General features: G+C 41.7%; 1 protein-coding gene across 1 annotated transcript in view; it reads left to right on the top strand.

Annotated features, from left to right (window-relative positions):
• LOC114662042 (GTP-binding protein Rhes-like) overlaps positions 1-19,360 on the top strand; it is a 20,399-nt gene extending 1,039 nt beyond the window's left edge. The window contains exons 2-4 of the mRNA XM_028815336.2: positions 2,477-2,790; positions 11,615-11,934; positions 17,268-19,360. Coding sequence (XP_028671169.1) covers positions 2,502-2,790; positions 11,615-11,934; positions 17,268-17,630 — 972 coding nt within the window. The 5' untranslated portion in view covers positions 2,477-2,501 and the 3' untranslated portion in view covers positions 17,631-19,360. The remainder of the gene's footprint in view (positions 1-2,476; positions 2,791-11,614; positions 11,935-17,267) is intronic.
• The last annotated feature ends 1,043 nt before the right edge of the window (positions 19,361-20,403 follow it).

Raw genomic sequence — 20,403 nt, 5'->3', positions numbered from 1 at the left:
GTCGAACGTTAACTAATGTGATGATGCATTTGGGACATTAAAGCTTTTAAAGGTGAGCGAGCGCCCCCTTATGAGGCACAGTGAACGATGTCAATGTGGAAAACGAATCCGCATTGTGCAATAGCTATGTGGTTCACAGGCAGTATTGTTATATTAATACTATAACATTATATTCCTAGTAAATTCATAGGACATCTTATTTATCTTTTCCTTCTCTCTCTCTCTCTCTCTCTCTCTCTCTCTCTCCTCTCTCTCTTCTCTCTCTATATATATATATATATATATATATATATATATATATATATATATATATATATATATATATTCTTTTTGTCACATATTATTGCGCATCATTGATTAAATAATTAAATCACACGCGTGGATTATTGGGTTTTTCCAGAACGTCAACCCTTTGTTCCAGTATTCGTTGTACATATAGTTTTAAGATGTAACATTTGGTCATCCCACTCTACAACTCTGTATTTATTATATAATGATTAAAACCTGCATTTTCAAATTCGATTACTTCTTGGGCAAAGTAGTTTGGTCTTTCTCTTTTAAATTTTATTTCTGTGACGTTTGCTATAAAATCCTGCCGGCAATCCCCTGGCAATGTTCGTATTAACCTGAATACATTCCAACAGCTTTAGGTGATACATCAAAAATACCTCCAACCTCATTATCACTTGGATGTCTGCTTCGGAAAAAAATAATTCTGAACAAAGCACATTGTGCGGTTTGCATATGATTTATAATGTTAAAATGAGAACTGTTAACCGTATCGAGAAATTACTGCCTAATGCTTGCAGTAAAGTAATTAATGTTGCGTACGGTGCATGAGGTGTAATTATCTGCAACAAACAGATCTGAGTTTGGAATTACCTGTCTTTTAATTTAATAATGTGCATATTTAAAATATAATATAATTAACAATCTAATCTAATTTGACAAAACTGTTAATTAGGAATAAAATATGTCCTTTTAAATAATATATATCCTTTTCCCGGGTTGCCCTATAGCAATGATAAAAAACAAAGACTATATGTATGTGAAATATGCTCCCTCATCCCGTCATTAATTTTCGAAATCGGCTCATTTTTAGCGTAAACCTGACCCTTCAGACAAAGACACAGCAGGACAGGACCCCCGCCATCCCGTGGATATTCACCTGCATCCCCACACTCATTCATACCTGGGCAGTTCAGGGAGGATTATCAGCCTTAACCCACAAGCTTTTGTCTAGTGAAAGGAAACCATAACTTTCTGGTATATACAAAATGACGTACGCTTGCAAAATAACGGAATATTGCAGCAGCAATCTTATTAGGGCGACCACATGGATATGGAGAGAAGATACAAGTCGGGCCAGGGACTCAGATGTCAACCCAATGCATATTCCCACATCACCATCTAATTGTAGAAAGTGCTTCATAGTACACAATCGAACAATTAGTTAATAGATAGATAGATAGATAGATAGATAGATAGATAGATAGATAGATAGATAGATAGATAGATAGATAGATAGATAGATAGATAGATAGATAGATAGATAGATAGATAGATAGATAGCAAGTATACACATACACTTACACATTTTCTGTCCTGTAAAGCATTTTTTGTTAGCCCGCTTGCCTTTCCATTTGGCACTTTGGGTTGTGTGATTCCTCACAGAAACCATTGCTTGACAAGGAACTATTTCATTCTGTCAAAGGTTCTTTGCATATGAAATTGGTTCTTTGGGTTTTGAAAAGTCCATAATGTGTAAATTAAACAGACATTTACAGGAGCAGGATACTAACAGATCAGGAACACCTGAATTTAGATTGTGTTATGCAACAAGAGTCCTTTTTAAAATTATAAACCCATTGGTATTTCACAAATCTGTTCTAATCATGGGATATTTATGGAACCAGCTACAGATCTTAATATATAAAGGTTCTTTCTGGAACCTTCATGTGGAACAAAAAATAGTTCTCCTATGGTGTCACTCTGAAGATAGATAGATAGATAGATAGATAGATAGATAGATAGATAGATAGATAGATAGATAGATAGATAGATAGATAGATAGATAGATAGATAGATAGATAGATAGATAGATAGATAGATAGATAGATAGATTTTTTCACCTATTAGTATTTCATAAACATTTTTTGCAGGGTTTTTATATTCAAATCATTTCCCTATGTTTGTTTGTTTAAATGTTAACTCTAATTACTGTATAGTTTTAATACATGTTTTGTTCAAACTCAATCCTCCTGTTACAAATTTTGATTTATATAAGTTGATTTGTATGACTGATTAGGCTAAAGCTGAGGAATCATGAATGCCGCTGATTGAGAATTATGACATAGCCATGTCTACTAAAAATAACCATCCTCTGACTATGAAGTTATCTTTTTCTACAATATGCTTCATCCAGCCTCTTGAATTCTCTGACTCCCTTTTTGTTTTTGGAACTTGCCTTTTACAGACTGTGTGGAGTCCACCCACCTAACATGCGTACCCTGTCCCCTCCGCCAACAACCTCCAGTGGTAACTGCTGCCCCTTGGTGGTGCCATCTCAAAACTCCTACCGCATGGTGGTGTTGGGCGCCTCTCGTGTTGGCAAGACGGCTCTAGTGTCACGGTTCCTGAAGGGCCACTATGAAGACCAGTACACCCCGACTTTGGAGGACTTTCACCGTAAAGTGTACAACATTCGTGGAGATATGTACCAGTTGGATATTCTGGACACCTCAGGAAATCAGCCTTTCCCAGCCATGAGACGACTTGCAATTCTCACCGGTAAGGAGTTTTTCAGTATGGATCATTCGGAACACTCTAAATTCAGGGGGAAAAAAAATAGTTTCTAGACTGAAAATATCCTGATATTTGAAAGAAAAAGGGAGGCCAAGGGTGTTGTGATTTGACAAAGATGGAACTGGGTGTTTTAATTTAGGGGCTCTAGATCTCTTTCAGAGTTTTATACACTGAATGCAATCTGTGGACCACCAGGGGGTGTACGGCTCCCCCAACCCCAACACAGGCAGGCAGACCCACAAGGCTTGTCAGACAACATGCCTTTATTTAAGCGGGGAAGTGCTTTTCTGTTGCTCCCCACTACACAGTACAGTACACAGCACCAAATGTACAAACAAGCACAGTCCTTCCTTCTTCCTCTCTCTGTCTCTGTCTCCGCTCTTCCTCCTCCCCCAAGCTTTGTCCACCCCCTCCCGACTCTGACTCCTCACCCCCTCCTTTTCTAGTGCACCCAGAAATGCTGCAGGTGTTTCTTGACCTTCCTCCGGCAGCACTTCCAGGTGTGGTGTCAGTGGTGCCACAAAGGGCTCAGCTGTCCCTGCAGCACCCCACGCAACCCAACAGCCCTGCTTCAAATGACAACTCCTGGCATGCCCTGTTGGGATCCATGGTGCTGTAGCAGTCCAGGGAGGGCTGCCCTCTGGCATCTTGGGAGAGATAATATCCCAACCGTGCTCTCTTCTTCAGTCCTTCCACCCGGCTGGCATCCTGGCCATCCATCACAATCTATTGTGTTTTCATATTTCCTAATATTGCAAACCTTTGACCTTCACTTGATTTGGACTTCATTATTTTAGCAGAAAGAGGATGGTCAGCTTGTTCATTAAATGTGCAATGAGAACAGCCGGGCAAATATCAGTGAAGGTAAACCATTGTGATGCTGTCACTCTTACCACTGAAGATGCCCGATGACGGACTCAGCTATAATGTATAGGCATTCTTTAAACAGCTGGCATCAATAACATAAGAGTGAGGCCAGATAATGTAGTACCACTCTGTACGGCTACCAGCTTGCTACCAAAAAAAAAAATAGCTAAATGGCACCATGCTTGGCATTAGGGACAAGAATTAATAAAACATTCTTGGCTCATCTCGCCGGTCACATTGATGTATCTATTCGGCGGATAATCTTATACAAATAAAGACTTTCACATTTCTACAGTTGGCATATTTCAGGTAAAATAACCTGGCAAATGGCTTTCAATTTCAGCAGTGAAAACTGAGTTATAAATCTTGTCAGCTCATTGTGGAGACATATTGGATAATCTGTGATTGAACATATTTTTGATAAATAGTAAACCATTAAACCATGGAACGCGTAAGCTGGGGATCAATTAGTCATTTTATAAAACATCGCAAGGTGCTTTACAGAGCAAATACGCTATTAATAAAAGGGAATCAAATAAAAAGGACAGTTACAAGGACATTGACAGTACTGAATGAATCACGGGGGCAGGAGAATTAAAACCTTGAGGTGGGTTTAACACAAATCTCACATGTACACTAACAGTCTGCACATGAAAGGTTCATGTTTTTGATAAAAATAAACACCTTTTTTTAATTAAGATACCTTTAAATTGATTTAAAAACACAGCCAGGATATATACTAGTGTTGCTAATGGCTCTTACTGCTTGAAATGACTGATTTTTAATTTATTATTCACATATTCTCCATTCTCAGCAGTCCTTCCTTCAGTGTTGACTCCCTTATCTTTAATTAGTTACTGCAGGTATAAATGCTAATCGGTTATTAGAGAAACCTTTGCATTAACACCGCTAAAACCTCTTATTCTCTTCACTTGGGTTGCAATCCTAAAGTTCACTTTTGGGTTCAGAAATGGCCAAAACGAAACAGCCTTTTCAAGAAACATATCGATGTTTTGCAGAATGAAGTTTATTACCTGTGAACGATTGCCAAGAAAGTGAAGAATTCATTCCAGGGTGTCTATTAAAGTCTTGAGAGCGGAGGGCAGACTGGATCTGACTAGGCGGATGATTACATAGGAGGATAAGGACATCAGAGTCTATAGTTTGAGAAATAAAAACCTTACAGATCCTCAGTTGGCAACTTCAGTAAATGCACGCCAGATACCAATGTCCTCTGCAACCGAGAAAATATGACTGGCCTAAGAAACAGAGTCATATATGAACCTGGCAAATAAAAAGGCAAGATTGAAATGGGCTAAAGAACACAGACGTTGACTGGAAGATGACTGAAAAAGCGTATTATGTTCAGCATCCAGGAGTCATTGGTATTTGGTGTGTATTTAAAGAAGAAGCCGACTGAGGATCTGAAAGACATCTGTTTCTCCAACTACAGGCCCTGGTGTCCTTATCGTCTTATGCAGTTGTCCATCTGGGTCTTTCTTTCCCTTCTTTTTCTGTCTTGATTACATCCAGCCTGCCTTCTGCTCTATAGAGAATAACAGACACCTTTGTTTCTGGTCAGTCTGTCACATGAGATAGCTTATCTTTCATTCAACATCAGACTGACATGCTTCTTGAGAAAGCTGTTTCATTTTTGGCCATTTTTGAACCCAGAACTGCATCTGGCATTCCAAGTGAACAGAATAAGAGGTTTCAGTGAAGCTAATGCAATTACAAAAGGTTTCTCTAATAACCAATTAACATTTATACATAACTGATTAAGGATAAGCTTAGGGAGAACACTGAAAGAATGGCTGCTGATAATGGAGCTTTGCAGTCATATCTGAAGAATAATAATAATGACCTCTTGGGCACGGCCATCAGCAGTGTGTCTGTCTGTGGAGAGAGTGTCGACCTCCTCGAGAGGTTTACCTACCTCAGCAGCAACATTCATGTCTCTGGTGATTCTTCCTATGAAGTCAGTAGACGGATTGGGAGAGCATTGGGGCGTCATGAGGTCGCTGGAAAGGACTCTGTGGCACTCCCGATAACTTTGCAAAAGGACAAAAGTCCAAGTCTTTAGAATCCTGGTGCTTCTTGTTTTGCTATATGGCAGCAAGACATGGACGCTATCCAGTGACCTGAGATGAAGACTGGACTGTTTTGGTATTGCATCTCTTTGGAGAGTCCTTGGGTACCGCTGGTTTGACTTTGTGTCAAATGAATAGTTGCTCACAGAGTCCCGAATGAGGCACATTAACTACATCGTGTGGCACGATTCCTCGAGGGTGATCTGGCTCACAGCATCCTCTTTGTCGAGAACCCGAGTGGCTGGACCAGGACAAGGGGACGCTTACATAACACCTGGCAGATAGGTGGTCTGTTCCAGAGGGTGGGACTGGACCGCATGTCTGCCTGAGGGGGTTACTAACCAGGATCCTGAGCTGTTTCGTTGTGTGGTGGGTGCGGCAACCCAACCTGACCTGACCTGTGAATAATAAATGACGAATCTATTATTTCAAGCATTAATAGCCATTAGAAACATTGAATATATTTTTAAATCAATTTAATGGCATCTTTATAACCAAGATACCAATGTCTATCAAAAACATGAAAATGTCTGTGTGCATCTAGACTTTTGATTGGGTGTGTATACACACAGCCTCTTAAACACCCACCAAAACATGTACATGGAGGGCACCGCACACTTGTATTGGATTTTACTGACAAAATGGTGTCGATTTAGGCACACATATTCAAAAAAGTACAATGGTTATTCACAAAGTGAAAAAATACATAGAAAGGAGGGTTAGAGGTGCAATGTTTTGGCCGTATATTCTGAGTGAGGTGTGTGTCTTGATCCCTGAAGTGTTGTGATTCAAACCTAGTGTTTGCTGCTGATTAGCAAGCTAAGCAACTGCTTGGGACCCATCCTACATAGAAAAGAGGGAAGAGGGCCGTGAAATAGGTGAACCGCTTAGGGACTAAAAAGGCTAGAAACGATCCTGCTCAAACTCTCTTTCATTTTTTTTCAGCCCCTACTTATTTTTCCCTTTTACAGATACACACAAGATCAAAGTGTACGGTTAAGGAAGATGTCTTGGCTCGACTTGTAGGACATGTCAAGTCTCCTAACAATACTTCTATCAGTTCTACTAAAGGATTTTTACATGAGAAACTAGTTTATATGATTCTTTAACAGACCCTGAGTTATTTTATATAATTTAAATTGTTTAAATCTCTTTATTATATAAAAAAAATCCTTGGACGAGACAAGACTTTTTCAGAGAGATAATTTCAAGTCCCACGAGACGAGACTTTGTGCCAAGAGATTTAGCTGCGCCCAGGGTGGAAATAAAAGACAAAGAGTAGAAGATAAAGTAGAACATTGTCAAGAATTTAAAACGTTGGCGCGGTACACATACAGAGCAGATTAGAGATAATGGAAATACGAAAATTCGAAAGTCTCAAAAAATGATAGTAAAGATCACATTAGCGCTAGCAAACAGAAATTATTACTCAGTGAAATAATGGAACAACGAAAAGAGATTGAATATTCAGACATAGGTGATATGACAGAAATACTCGTATGTAGATATTGTTTGGCTTTAAACTTTAAGTCAGAGACTTGTAGATCGTCTAATTTGTGTTGCCATCAGGGAAACATAGTGTTTCTTCCCATTGAAGAAGCGTATCTGCGAGCAATTAAAGATTTGTTATTTGGTGAAATTGAAATCCACAAACACTACAGGCAAAATATCCAAATCTACAATAATCTGTTCGCGTTCGCATCATTCAATGCTCAAAACTTAGATTTACACGATTCTGGACCATACGCTATGAGAATCTGTGGTCCCACAACAATTAAAGCTACGACAAGTTTAATTTCGAAGAAACCACAATTCGGTCAGGTTTATATTTATGATCACAGAGAAGCGATACAACATAGAATCGAAAGAGTTAAACGATCGGAAGTATTAGAAATTCTACAGCCAATAATGGATACAATCCATACATCCAAAAGTATCACATTTCACACAAAATTTATCTAAAAAACACAGACAAAGAAGTTTTCTTGGATTTCTATATGAATCCGAAAGATTACGCTCGCATATATAATAAACCAACATGTGACGAATTGTCAGCGATAATAGTTTCGAAAGACAGAGCTATCAAAGACAGAGTTGATATTCATGTTTATCCAAAAGCACAGAGCGATTTGTCACAAGTGGCAGATCCAGGAAATGACTAGCATGTAGGGCCCGCACAGGGGGTTGGCGAGCGAAACAAGCAGGGGGCAGAGCCCGCTAGTTACTTTAATTATTATTCAGGAATGGCAGCTCCAGAATCCTGGATTTTGGTCACTCTCAGTGGATTTTGCACCGTCTCCCATCGTGTGGCTATGGGGGGATTTCTTTGAGTAGTCTTCTTTTCTGCTTTAGGCCAGGGAGGCTTAAGTTAGGTGTGCTGTGAAATGAAGTTTGAGGATGTGCGTGAGTGTGCCCAGCAGGGGTAGTTCCTGTCTTATATTAAGTGATGCCAGGACAGGACCTCCCCTCTCTTGATAATGAAATAGAATAAGCAGATTTGGAAAATGAAAAAAAAAGATTTTTTCTACTTTTCTAATTTTAGACTGCTTGGGTTGCAGTGCATTTCTCTTGCTGACAGACTGATAATGATCAGATGGTATTGGGCGTGCAAATGTAGTCACTTGTGCTGAATGAAATAGTCTGAGTCACAAATGAAAGTTCAGTCGATGTGTTATGGAGAATAATGAGAGGTGCATAGCTCATAGTACACAGGTTTAGGAGAAAAGATGATTTGTCTTTTCCATGTCATTTTAAAGGAGACAATGGATTCAAGTAAATGTTGTGAAGGATGGCCAGTGCCTTTAACCGGCTAGGATGCTCTTAGGAGGGAAGGCCAGGGGGAGACAGCTTACACAGGGATTTATCTCTCCCAGGATGCTAGATGGCAGTGAGCCAGGGCTCAAATTTCCACATGGGTGCTTGCAGGGCATGTTGGATATTGTTCGGTCCCATGAGACATGCCAGGGGGAGCTGCAGGATTGGGGAGTCCCTACAACGTGAGATTTCCGCCTCACCCTGAAGTGCTGAGAGACCATATGTACGGAAGATAGGGAGCACTTCTGATGCAGCAAAAATAAAAGGGACTGTCTACCTTGTATTATGGAGCCAGAGTCAGGAGGGGGTGGACAAAGTTTGTGTGGAGGTGTGGAGGAAGCAGTGACCAAGAGAGAGACAAAGAGACAGAGAGAGAAGACAAAGTATAGTTGCTTTATTGTGCTTATTGTGCTTATTGCATATACTTGTGGCTGTAGTGGTGGGAAACACTTGGTTCAAAGAGTTTCCCACAAATAAAAGACTCTTTGGCTTTTAACTTGTGTCCCGAGTCTGCTTGTGTTGGGTGTTTGGGGAGCTGGAGCACCCCATGGTGTTCACAATGTTTAATAATAATAAGTCATTATTGTCACATTTAGTAATACCAAAATTCTTCCTTATAGTGCCACTAGCAGCTAGCGTTATTAGTCAAACACAGACAAGCAGAAGAGGCAGGTTAGTAAAAGAGATGAGCAAACCAATCAATTTGAATACTTTTGTCATGGTGTCCGCTGTCTTGTCTTTTGGAGGCTGTACAGAATTGGCATGTCCTACCTCAGAGACTCAGAAAAAGCAAACCTTGGGATCTTGATCCATACTATATCCCAACAGAGGTAGCTAAAGCTTCACATCGGTGATGTGTTTTAAGTAATATTTAATACACTAGCATGTTGTCATTTACAGTCTATTTACCCTTTAAAGCAAATCACATATTTCATCCTCCCTTGAAATATCTATAATTTAGTGTCAGATAAATACAGTATATGGTATTAGGGTCCTGAGAGATCCATACTGAAGATATTTTAGCACTGTGTAAGTTCATAAATTTTTCAGGTAAGGGATTTAGAACTTTCAAGGTAAGATTATTATTTGGAGCCTGGCAACGTGCTGAATGTTGATTAACCCACGCAAGTAAGAATTTCACTGTACTCTGTAAACGTGACAATAAGGATCCCATAAGCCTTTAATCTTACCCTCACCAGCCCCTTATTAGGTACACCTTGCTAGTACCAGGTTGAACCCCCTTTTGCCTTCAGAACTGCCGTAATGCTTCATGGCATATATTTAACAAGGTGCTGGAAACATTCCTCAGGGATTTTGATCCATATTAACATGGCAGCATCACGCAGTTGCTGCAGATTTGTTGGATTCACATCCATGATGCCAATCTCCCATTCCACCATATCCCAAAGGTGTTCTATCAGATTGTGATCTGGTGACTGTGAAGGTCATTTGTGTCCAGTGAACTCATTGTCATGCTCAAGAAACTAGTTTGAGATGATTTGAGCTTTGTGACATGGCATGTTATCCAGTTGGAAGACGGGTACACAGCAGTCATAAAGAGATGGACATGGTCTGCAACAATACACAAGTAGGCTGTGGCATTTAAATGATGCTCAGTTGGTACTAAGGGGCCCAAAGTGTAACAAGAAAATATCCCCCACACCATTACACCACCACCATCAGCCTGAACTGTCGATACCAGGCAAGATGGATCCATGCTTTCATGATGTTGACACCAAATTCTGACCCTACCATCTGAATGTCACAGCAGAAATCGTGACTCATCAGAACAGGCAACCTTTTTCCAATCTTCTACTGTCTAATTTTGGTGAGCCCATATGAATTATAGCTTCAGTTGCATGCTCTTAAATGACAGGAGTGGCACCTGGTGTGGTGTCCTGCTGCTGTAGCCCCTCTGCTTCAAGGTTCAATGTGTTGTGCATTCAGAGATGGTCTTCTGTATACCTCGGTTGTAACGATTGGTTATTTGAGTTACTGTTGCCTTTCTAACAGGTCGAACCAGTCTGGCTATTCTCCATTGATCTCTGGCACTAACAAGGCATTTTTGCTTAGAGAACTGCCACGCACTAGATATTTTCCCTTTTTCGGACCAATCTCTGTAAACCCTAGAGATGGCTGTTCATGAAACTCCCAGTAGATCAGCAGTTTCTGAAATATGCACACCAATGCCACGTTCAAATCGCTTCAATTACTTTTCATCCCCATTCTGATGCTCGGCTTGATCTTCAGCAGGTCATCTTGACAATGTCTACAGGCCGAAATGCTTTGAGTTGCTGCCATGTGATTGGCTGATTAGATATCTGCGTTAACAAGGAGTTGAACAGGTGTACCTAATAAAGTGGCCAGTAAGTGTATAAACAACAATCGGCAAGTACTATCAGTACTATCATATAGTGCTTTATAGAGTAAATAAGTATACAATACAATATTGGGGCTCCGCACAAGTATTTGCTGTTCAGCCCTGGCATGTATGGTCGTATTAATTGTTACATACACTACTGGTGATCACTTAATCTTTGTACACTTAATAAAATTTTTCACAGTGAGGGGTCAAAGCAGACATGTCCAGAACAACAAATACACACAAAGACACTGGGACAAGCTCCAGCTCACCTGTCTTTCCATCTCACGTTAATAATAGGCGACAGCCCTCACAGTCACTACTACAACAGAAAGTAGGTGGCTGATTCCTCATGACCTGTTCTCCATGACATCCTCAAAAGAACCTTCTAGAAGCTGTGGGAGTGATAAGGTTCTTCTGGAAAGTTCATTGTCAGTCATAAGTAGCTCATCTCAGCTCCATCTCAGCCTCAGTATTCAGTCTGCCTACAACTACAGTATCTAATGTAGGAGGTAAAGCAAAACTGTGACTTCTATGTCCAACGTTAATCACTCAACTTCTCTGATGTAGATGCCATTATCTGGTACATCTTTATAAGCTGTCTGATTTTATTTAAGTTTTGTGTCAAGCAGGTCCTCCTCACTCTCCCTCTCTCTATGTCTCTCTCTCTCCACAGGGGACATCTTCCTACTTGTCTTCAGTTTGGATGATAGAGACTCTTTAGAAGAGGCCCTGAGGCTACGGCAGCAGATTCTGGATGTTAAGTCCTGCCTACGAGATCGCACATTAAGCTCAACTAATGGAGCCAACCGAGGAATCGCTGAGATGGTTGTCCCCATGGCTCTGTGTGGCAACAAGAGTGACAGAGGACCAGATGCCCGAGTTGTACCCTCAGCTAGAGAAGTGGAAAAGATGTTGTTGTCCCGGAGCAAAGAAGAGAGTGGTGTGATCATTGGGGACATGGGAGATGTTGAGGACTGCTGCCTTTATTTTGAGGTGATTAGCCATTTGAATTTTATTATCAGGCTACTATTAGAATAAGCATGAGAATTTCATAGGTAATACCCAAAATTGACAAAGTTTAGGGTCACACTGAACCAGATCTTTTATATGGACGTACGGATTTCTCCCAGGCAACACATTAAACCTGATGATGTAGCGTGAACTGAGTGTGGAGATGCAGCTTGCTGCGAGTGCCCCTTTTGAGTGGATTAACGTGAAATGAGCAATCTGGGACACACTTTCATATTTAGGAACTAGTTTAGTGCAAAAAATGGCAATCATTTATGTGGAGCTTTAAACAGTAAACGAAAAGTTAAAACTTGTAAATGTGAGGGAGAAGCTGGAATTACATAGTTGTGACTAAGGAACATCCAAGTTTTGGCTTGGCAAAGACTTAATGCAATGGACCTCCCTTATAATACATGGACACTCTTTTTTTGGGGGGATGTTGAGATCTTCTTATTGATTTTCACTTCCATCCATCCATCCATCCATCCATCCATCCATCCATCCATCCATCCATCCATCCTTCTATCCATTATGTGAGCCAGCTTTTCACATTGCATTAGAAGACGGAGCCTTTTGCAGCAGAAGGAGATGCATGGCCATGAATGGGATGCCATTTCATTACTGGACACATTTAATCAGACAAGGCCAACTGAAATCCATCACCTAACCTAACATGTGCATCTTTGAACCCCCAAGAACACAAACAGAACATGAAATCTCACAGAGCAGTTGACCAGGCTGAATATTGAACCCCATTCGCTGTAGCTATGAGACAGCAGTGCTGCTCCGTCTGAATTCAGTTCTATGAAATGTAGTTTACTTTTGTATAACGCTCTCACTAGATGCAGGTGGAGAGTACTTTGACAAGTTCACAAGTAAATACAAAAACACATTTTACAAATTACTTATTACATATTGAGTACATTCCTCCGTGTCTGCGTGGGTTTCCTTCGGGTGCTCCGGTTTCCTCCCACAGTCCAAAGACATGCAGGTTAGGTGGATTGTTGATTGACCCTAGTGTGTGCTTGGTGTGTGGGTGTGTGTGTGTGCATCCTGCGGTGGGCTGGCACCCTGCCCAGGGTTTGTTTCCTGCCTTGCGCCCTGTGTTGGCTGGGATTGGCTCCAGCAGACCCCCGTGACCCTGTAGTTAGGATATAGTGGGTTGGGTAATGGATGGATGGATATTGAGTACACAGAAAGACATAGATTTTTTTAAATGGACAAAATGATTCAAATCTGATTAACTTAAAGGAAGCCCAGCGATATCTGTCAATTAATTAATTGTTGAACTCTGGCCAGTTGTCAATGGAGAAGAGGAAAACAAAAAATCGCTGGAGAAGATAAATCTCTGGAGGGTCCGTGGTCAGACACAGTCATAGTGCTGGGAACCTGAGCCAACTGGCTGCTCACCGCCCCCTGGTTTATTCTATAGTAGAGTCTATGATGAGCCTTTACATTCCAAGGCATTTCAGGGGTCTTTTCATGGGTGGGGAAACAGCTTGGGATTGAGTGGATGGAGCTGTTCAATCAGATGTAAAGTGCAGTGAAGATTAGCCAAGGTTTACTTACAGGAACTGGCAAAGAATGGTCAGAGAATAAATGTGTTACACGTGAAGTCCATACAGCCTTTTCTCCAAGTCAAAAATCATAACGTGTAAAGGAGATTCAAAGCCAAAGATTTGCTAGCAAAATTATGTTTTTTGTCGGCCAGTCATTTTCTAACCCACTTTGTTCTGAACAGGGTCATGGGGGTCTGCTGGAGCCAATGCCAGCTATCATAGGGAGCAAGGCAGGATCAAACCCTGGACAGGGTGCCAGTCCATCACAGGACAAACACACACTGGGGCCAATTGACAATCCCCAATTTATCTAACCTGCATGTCTTTGTACTATGGGAGGAAACCAGAGCATCCCCACACAGATACGGGGAGAACATGCAAACTCCATGCATGGACATGAACACTGATCTCCTTACTATGAGGCAGCAGTGCTACCACTGTGCCACCGTGCCGCCCAGTAAAAACATTGGGTTGATTGTAATGTTTGGATCTCTTGCTGTATGCAGCACATTATTTTCAAGTGCAATTATGCACATACAAATGTACAGTATGTCCTGCTGCCCAGCAACATGCTGTATCCTTTGAAAATTAAAGAGAACAATAGAATATTTAAAAGAAATAAATCATTAAAAATGAATAATGTTGAAAAAGAAAGCAATACAGATGTCTAATGAATTCCTGACCCCATGCTTGACCTTATGCTGATTATAAATGCGTTAAGATTGTGGATGAACCAAATTATTTTTAAAAAGGGGGCGGGGTAAAATCACGGTAGTTAAAAAAAAAAAATCTGTGCCTATGATTGGATAGGATTAGCACTAACCAGGAAATGAAAATGGCCAACCAAGTCTGGCTTGGCTTGAATAAACCTGTGCCACGACATGGCATAATATTGTCAAAGCTGCTTAATTCAGTTTTGGGTCACAGGGGGCTGGAGCCTATTCTGGCAGTACTTGGCTGCAAGGCAGCAATCAGCCCTGGACAGAAAGCCAGTCCTTCTCAGGGCACACTAATGTTTAGAATTATCAATTCACTAGGGGGCTTCGCCCCCTGCTTGTTTCGCTCGTCAACCCCCCAGCCTGTGCTACACGCCAGCCATTTTGCATCTTTGCCACTCGCGTATGGGGATTTCACTTTCATCAAATTTAAATTTTCGCAGATACGCCTCTTCATTGGGAAGAAACACTACTTTTTGCTGATGGCAACATGCATTAGATGATCTACAAGTCTCCGACTTAAAGTTTAAAGCCAAACAATATATTCGATCTCTTTTTGCCATTCTGTTATTTCACCAAGTAATACTGTAATTTCCATTTGTTTGCACTAATGCGATCTTTACTATCAGTTTTATGAGACTTTCAAATTTTCATACTTTCATCATCTCTAACCTGCTCTGCATGTGTATCGCGCCAACGTTTTTGAATTCTTTACAATGTTCTACTTTGTCATCTACTCTTTGTCTTTTATTTCCGGCCCCAGGCGTGGTTAAATCTCTTGGCACAAAGTCTCGTCTTGCGGGACGTGAAAGTATCTCTTTGAAAAAGTCACGTCTCATCCCAGGATTTTTTTATTTTAATAGAGAGATATAAGTTGATGGGGGAGTTAAACCAGTGTACCCAAAGGAAAGCCCATACAGAAAAAGAAAGAACGTGCAGATTCCACACGGACGACAACATGGGATCAGGCAGCGTGCCGTAGTGGTTAAGGCTTTGGACTTTGAGATTTGTAATCCCACCACTGGCACTGTGTGATCCTGAACTAGTCATTTCACCCACCTGTGCTCAAATTGAAAAAATAACAAAAAGAAATGTAACCAATTGTATCTCAAATGGTGTAAGTCACTTTGGATAAAAGCGTCAGCCAAATAAATAAATGTAAATGTCATCAATAGTACAGAGTAATGGGGATTGTGGAAGAGAGGTGAAAAAGAGAGTGCAGGCAGGGTGGAGAAGAGTGTCAGACGGATATCAGCAATAGTGAATGGGAAGGTCTACAGGACGGTAGTGAGACCAGCTGTGTTATATGTGTTGGCACAGGAGACAGAGCTGGAGGTGGCAGAGTTGAAGATGTTGAGATTTGCACTGGGTGTGACGAGGATGGACAGGATTAGAAATGAGGACATTAGAGGGTGTGGGGAACAGCCCGGACAGAGACAGGTAGACATGTTGGTTTCACCACACACACGTTTATTACACATTACTATTTACAGTTCGTGCATCAAGCCAGTGCCGCAGCACCAATCACCCCTTAAGTCCTTGGCCACACAACACAATGCCTTCAGTCTCTGGTCCACCTCCACTCCTCTCCTCTGAGCTCCGTCCTACTTCCACCCGACTCTTGCCAATGAATGGAGGGAGGCGGCCCCGGATGGACTCCAGGTGCATCCTGAGGAGCCTCCGTTGACACACCCCTGTGTGGCGGAAGCTCTGGCTGTGTACCTGGAAGTCCTCCGGGTGTCCTCAATCCTTTTCCCCCCAGCACTTCCGGGTGTGGCGGAAGTGCTGAGGTCCAAGGCTTCCAAGGCATTGGGGTGCCCCCGGTGGTGGCCACGGGCCCCTACAGGGTAGAGCTTCCATGCTATGTACCCGTGGCTGCCAAAACAACCAGGGCAGTCACCCGCTCGTGTTCTGGAGGAGGCACAAGCCCTCATCCGGTCCTCCTGGGCATCCCGGCCGGGCATGAACCCCAGCCGGGTGCCACAAGGGTCAGCTCAAGTTGGATGGTAGGGAGACAAAGTCAGAGAGGTGAGATTGCGTTGGTTTGGACATGTGCAGAGGAAAGATGCTGGGTATATTGGGAGAAGCATGCTAAGGATAGAGCTGCCAGGGAAGAGGAAAAGAGGAAGGCCTAAGAGAAGGTTTATGGATGTGGTGAGAGAGGACATGCAGGTGATGGGTGTGACAGAACAAGATGAGAAGGACAGGAAGATATGGAAGAAGATGATCTGTTAACAGGAGCAGCTAGAAGAAGAAGAAGAAGTAATGTCATCAATTTTGCAGGCATGTCCATGCTGGTAGTGCGGTCTGAATCCTGGGCTCTGGAGCCATAAAGTGCCCTTAATACTTGTAATGTTTTTTGTATGATTTAACCTACAGCTGCCTCCGCTGTGCTCTCTGAGATGTAAGCAGTGTGGCTTAGGCACTGGACACTAAACCACAAAGATGTCTGTTCCATCCCCACTAGTCATCTACAGTGACCTTAAATGTGTTGTTTAACCTACTAGTGCACCAAAGATGTTACATAAAGATGTTACATAAAGTGAAATCTGACTCGATTGGCTCCTCATTTCATTTATTTGTAAATTGCCATGACATTTGCAAGCTCTTAATACACTCAATGTATTTCCCTGTGGTTAGTTTGGTATTTGGATTATTTTCAATCACCTTGTAAATTTATTTCCCTACAGCTTAAGTCTGCCTTTTTCTATTCTTCTTTGCTCAGTAAATACATTGTGCTAGGATTTCTTTATAAAACGATTAAGCAGTATGGTCAGACTGGCCACACTCGTGCACAGCAGAAGCCGCTGGGTGCAGGCTGGATCTGATGGCTCCTAGTTGTCGTTGCATTTTCAAGCCATACAAGAAGCCTCCTTTGTTATATCAGTTTGACCTTTGACTTTGACTGGGCACTGCTGTCACTCGGATGACTTTGGGCAAATGTTCAAGTTACACCAGTCCAGCCTGCCCAGTCCTAATTTTAAAATACAACCTGTTAGTGGTCTGGCCTAATATTAACCTCTTCGCCTGTTCTACCTCACAGGTCTCTGCCCGACGTGACTCCAACGTGGATGCCCTCTTCCGCTCCCTGTTTGGCATTGCCGGTCTACCACATGAAATGAGCCCTTCTTTGCACCGCAAGCTCTCTGCCAGTCCTCAAGACTTCCAGCTTCAGCTCGTGGCCTCGCAAAAGCAACGCAGGAGTCAGCGCAGATCCTTCCGTCGGATGCGGGGCCGACGCCTCAAGGAAGACCCACCACCCCAGCAAGAGCACGCTTTTGGAATGATATCACCCTTTGCCCGCCGGCCCAGCGTCAATTCAGATCTAAAGTATGTCCGGTCCAAGATTCTGGGAGGTCATGCTGCAGGCCAGGGCCGGGACAGAGACAGGTGTTCTATTCAATGAAAGGACTCCATGAGAGTCACAGCTTTACTGAAAGCCTGGCCCGGTGCCCTAATGGACGTGGCTGGCAATCTGGGACTCCTGCTCTGTCAACTCTAAATAAGGAATGTTGTTCACTGAAATTTAAGTTTAGAAATGTCTCTTTTGTCATCTTTAGCAGGTCTCCTAGCTATTTATTAGCTCTTTAGCTAATTCGCTCTTTCAGAAGCCTTTTGTATTTCTTACTGTCCGGGATGGTCACTTTCTGTTTAGGAGGAGGGAAGTGTTTGCCATTTCACGTGGCTGTCAGCTGTATGTCACTCAGCCAGCTATGACGTCCACACTTTGGTCACTGTCTGCTTAGGTCATGCACAACTGGACCCTTGTCACTTAAAGTGCTTTTGTGTTTTTCTAATATGATAGTTGACAGCCTGGCAAGTTACAAAAGGTGTGGTCGACATTTCTTATAACAGATTTATAACTTCTTAGGGGTAGCTGGATACATACTGGCTAGATTAGTTATATATTAGCTGTGAAAATGGCTGTCGGTTAGCACATATTCATTCTAGATGTCTATACCAGGCAGTCATTTTTTTCTTGCTGGGTCATCTTTATTAATTTAAGTTCAGTCTTAACTGGCTGCTATGGGCTTACTGGTTAACACAAAGAGGGTATTAGCCTGGCAAATGTGCAGTAGGCCAGGTCGATAATGAGAAAGGCCCTGGTCTTATATAGCACCTTTCTTTCACGAGGGTGCTTTAAACATACACAGTGATAGTGCAATTGTATATACATATACTGTATATATACATTTATTTTTTATAGGTTAAGCGACTTGCTCAGGATTTCAGGATTACTGGATCAGTTACTAAACAGAATGCTTTGGTCAGTAGGCCGCACAATCGGCAGGTAGCTCTTGAGGATGGGCCATTATCAGCTCATTCCAGGTCTGACGTGTTTAAAATATCGCAGCCTTACAGTTCTTTTCGAGAGCTACTCGCTAACATTGGATTAGAAGAAGAGGGAGACCAATTTATATTATGCAGTTGCTCATTCTGGCGAGTATATAGCACTTTTCCGATTGGTAAAAAAGACATTCCACAGTTTCGTTCTTTTCACCAACCTCATGTGAAGAGCTAATAGCTTTTTTCTTTTTTTCCAAGTCAACCTGTCCAGAACTTTATGAAGCAAAGGTGTATCCAGAATTGCTTGTCAGTTGGATGCTCGCATTTCTAACTGTCCCTGTTTGAGGGAGCTGAGGGTCACTAGTTGAGTATGATCAAAAGAGGTGGCAACACACAGAAATGTTGGGAGGGCCTTACAAGTCTCCTGTAAATATCGCTGTTTGTTTGGCAGTTTACTCGGCCTCTAGATAGCCTTATGCAGTATACTGTTGTAAATGCTATGTATATGTATGGGGTTTTGTTTTGTGAATTGTGCATGTTTTCAATTTAATTGGAAGCAAAGAGACGAGTTAAAGTTTGTGACTCTTCCTTAAAATACCTGGTATCCAATGGTTTGCTTTTGGGAATCTAAAAAAAACAAACAAACTGTGCATTCCAGAATTCAACAAGATGAACAGCAGGCTATCCTGAAATGGAAGCCTTTAAAAAAAATTATATTATGACAGTCTTCCCTGGAGCCTGTGGGAATGCAAAGTTGTGGAAGTGCAAGTCACCTCATGAGGAGCTCTGTGGACTCTATGATGACCTGACCTGGGAGTTCAGCACTGGACAACTCCTAAGGAGGGGGGGGGTCTGGGAATCAAATCAAATAAAAAACAACTAAATATCCGTTTGCCGTCAGAGGCACCGACGTGCATTTTTGTTTTGAAGGTTGCTTTTCTAAGACTCTGCTTCCAAGTTTTCCAATGTTTTGCTTCATTTGTTTTAAATCGATCTGAGACACCACTCAGAGGACATTTTTTAAATCCGCCAGTTAAAGACGATGAATTTATTTCAAATGCTTGGACGGAAGAAATCAGGAGACGCCTTTTCTTTCTTTCTTTCTTTCTTTCTTTCTTTCTTTCTTTCTTTCTTTCTTTCTTTCTTTCTCTAACTGGGTAACCTTGTGACAATTAAAAATCGTGCAAATGGCCTTTGAAAGAGGTCCGCTGCGTTACGTTACTCAACGGCTTTAAGAGCGTCTCCTCATTCGTTTTGCTCATTTTGAAGTGTACAGACGCTTATAACAAAGACTTCCTTACATCTGCCTCTTTGACCCGTTTAAAAGAACCGTCAAGGTCAATGTGTGTTTTTAATTGCATTTCTACTATTTAAAAAAAGCACAAAACACTTTATAGGATTATATTGATCAGGTTACAAAAAGCAAAAGGAGGAGGAGAAGACGCTGCCACCTTTCATGGCAGTAATAAGATACGCCGAATGGGTCGGAGTGTTTATCTTCCTCACTTGCAAAGTGAAGGCCTGCTGAACTGTTTGATTTTCGGCGGTGAGCTCAGTGAAGCTGAATTCCAACTGGAGCTCGGACTGAATGCTTTATGATCAAAGCAGTTGAAGCGTCTCGGTGTCGAGGAATCTGCCATCTTCTCTGCGCCAGTGTGGGGAATAAAGGGAAAAAATAAATAAAAATGAAAGATTCACTGAGCATGTGAGACGACAGCTGCCATTATCTGATGTTTCATTTGCATTCTTTTTGTACAATTTAAATATTTATGCTAAAGCTAACCGGTCACAGTTTGTTAATTGTGTATGCTTAGTTCAAAGGTGGTGCTTATTTCTCCGTACACAAGCTTCTTATTGTGACGATTGTAATTTATTTTTTTTTCTTTTTGTTG

Source organism: Erpetoichthys calabaricus, chromosome 12 (assembly GCF_900747795.2).
Source record: "Erpetoichthys calabaricus chromosome 12, fErpCal1.3, whole genome shotgun sequence".
NCBI lineage: Eukaryota > Metazoa > Chordata > Cladistia > Polypteriformes > Polypteridae > Erpetoichthys > Erpetoichthys calabaricus.
This window is presented reverse-complemented; position numbering and strand designations above follow the sequence as displayed.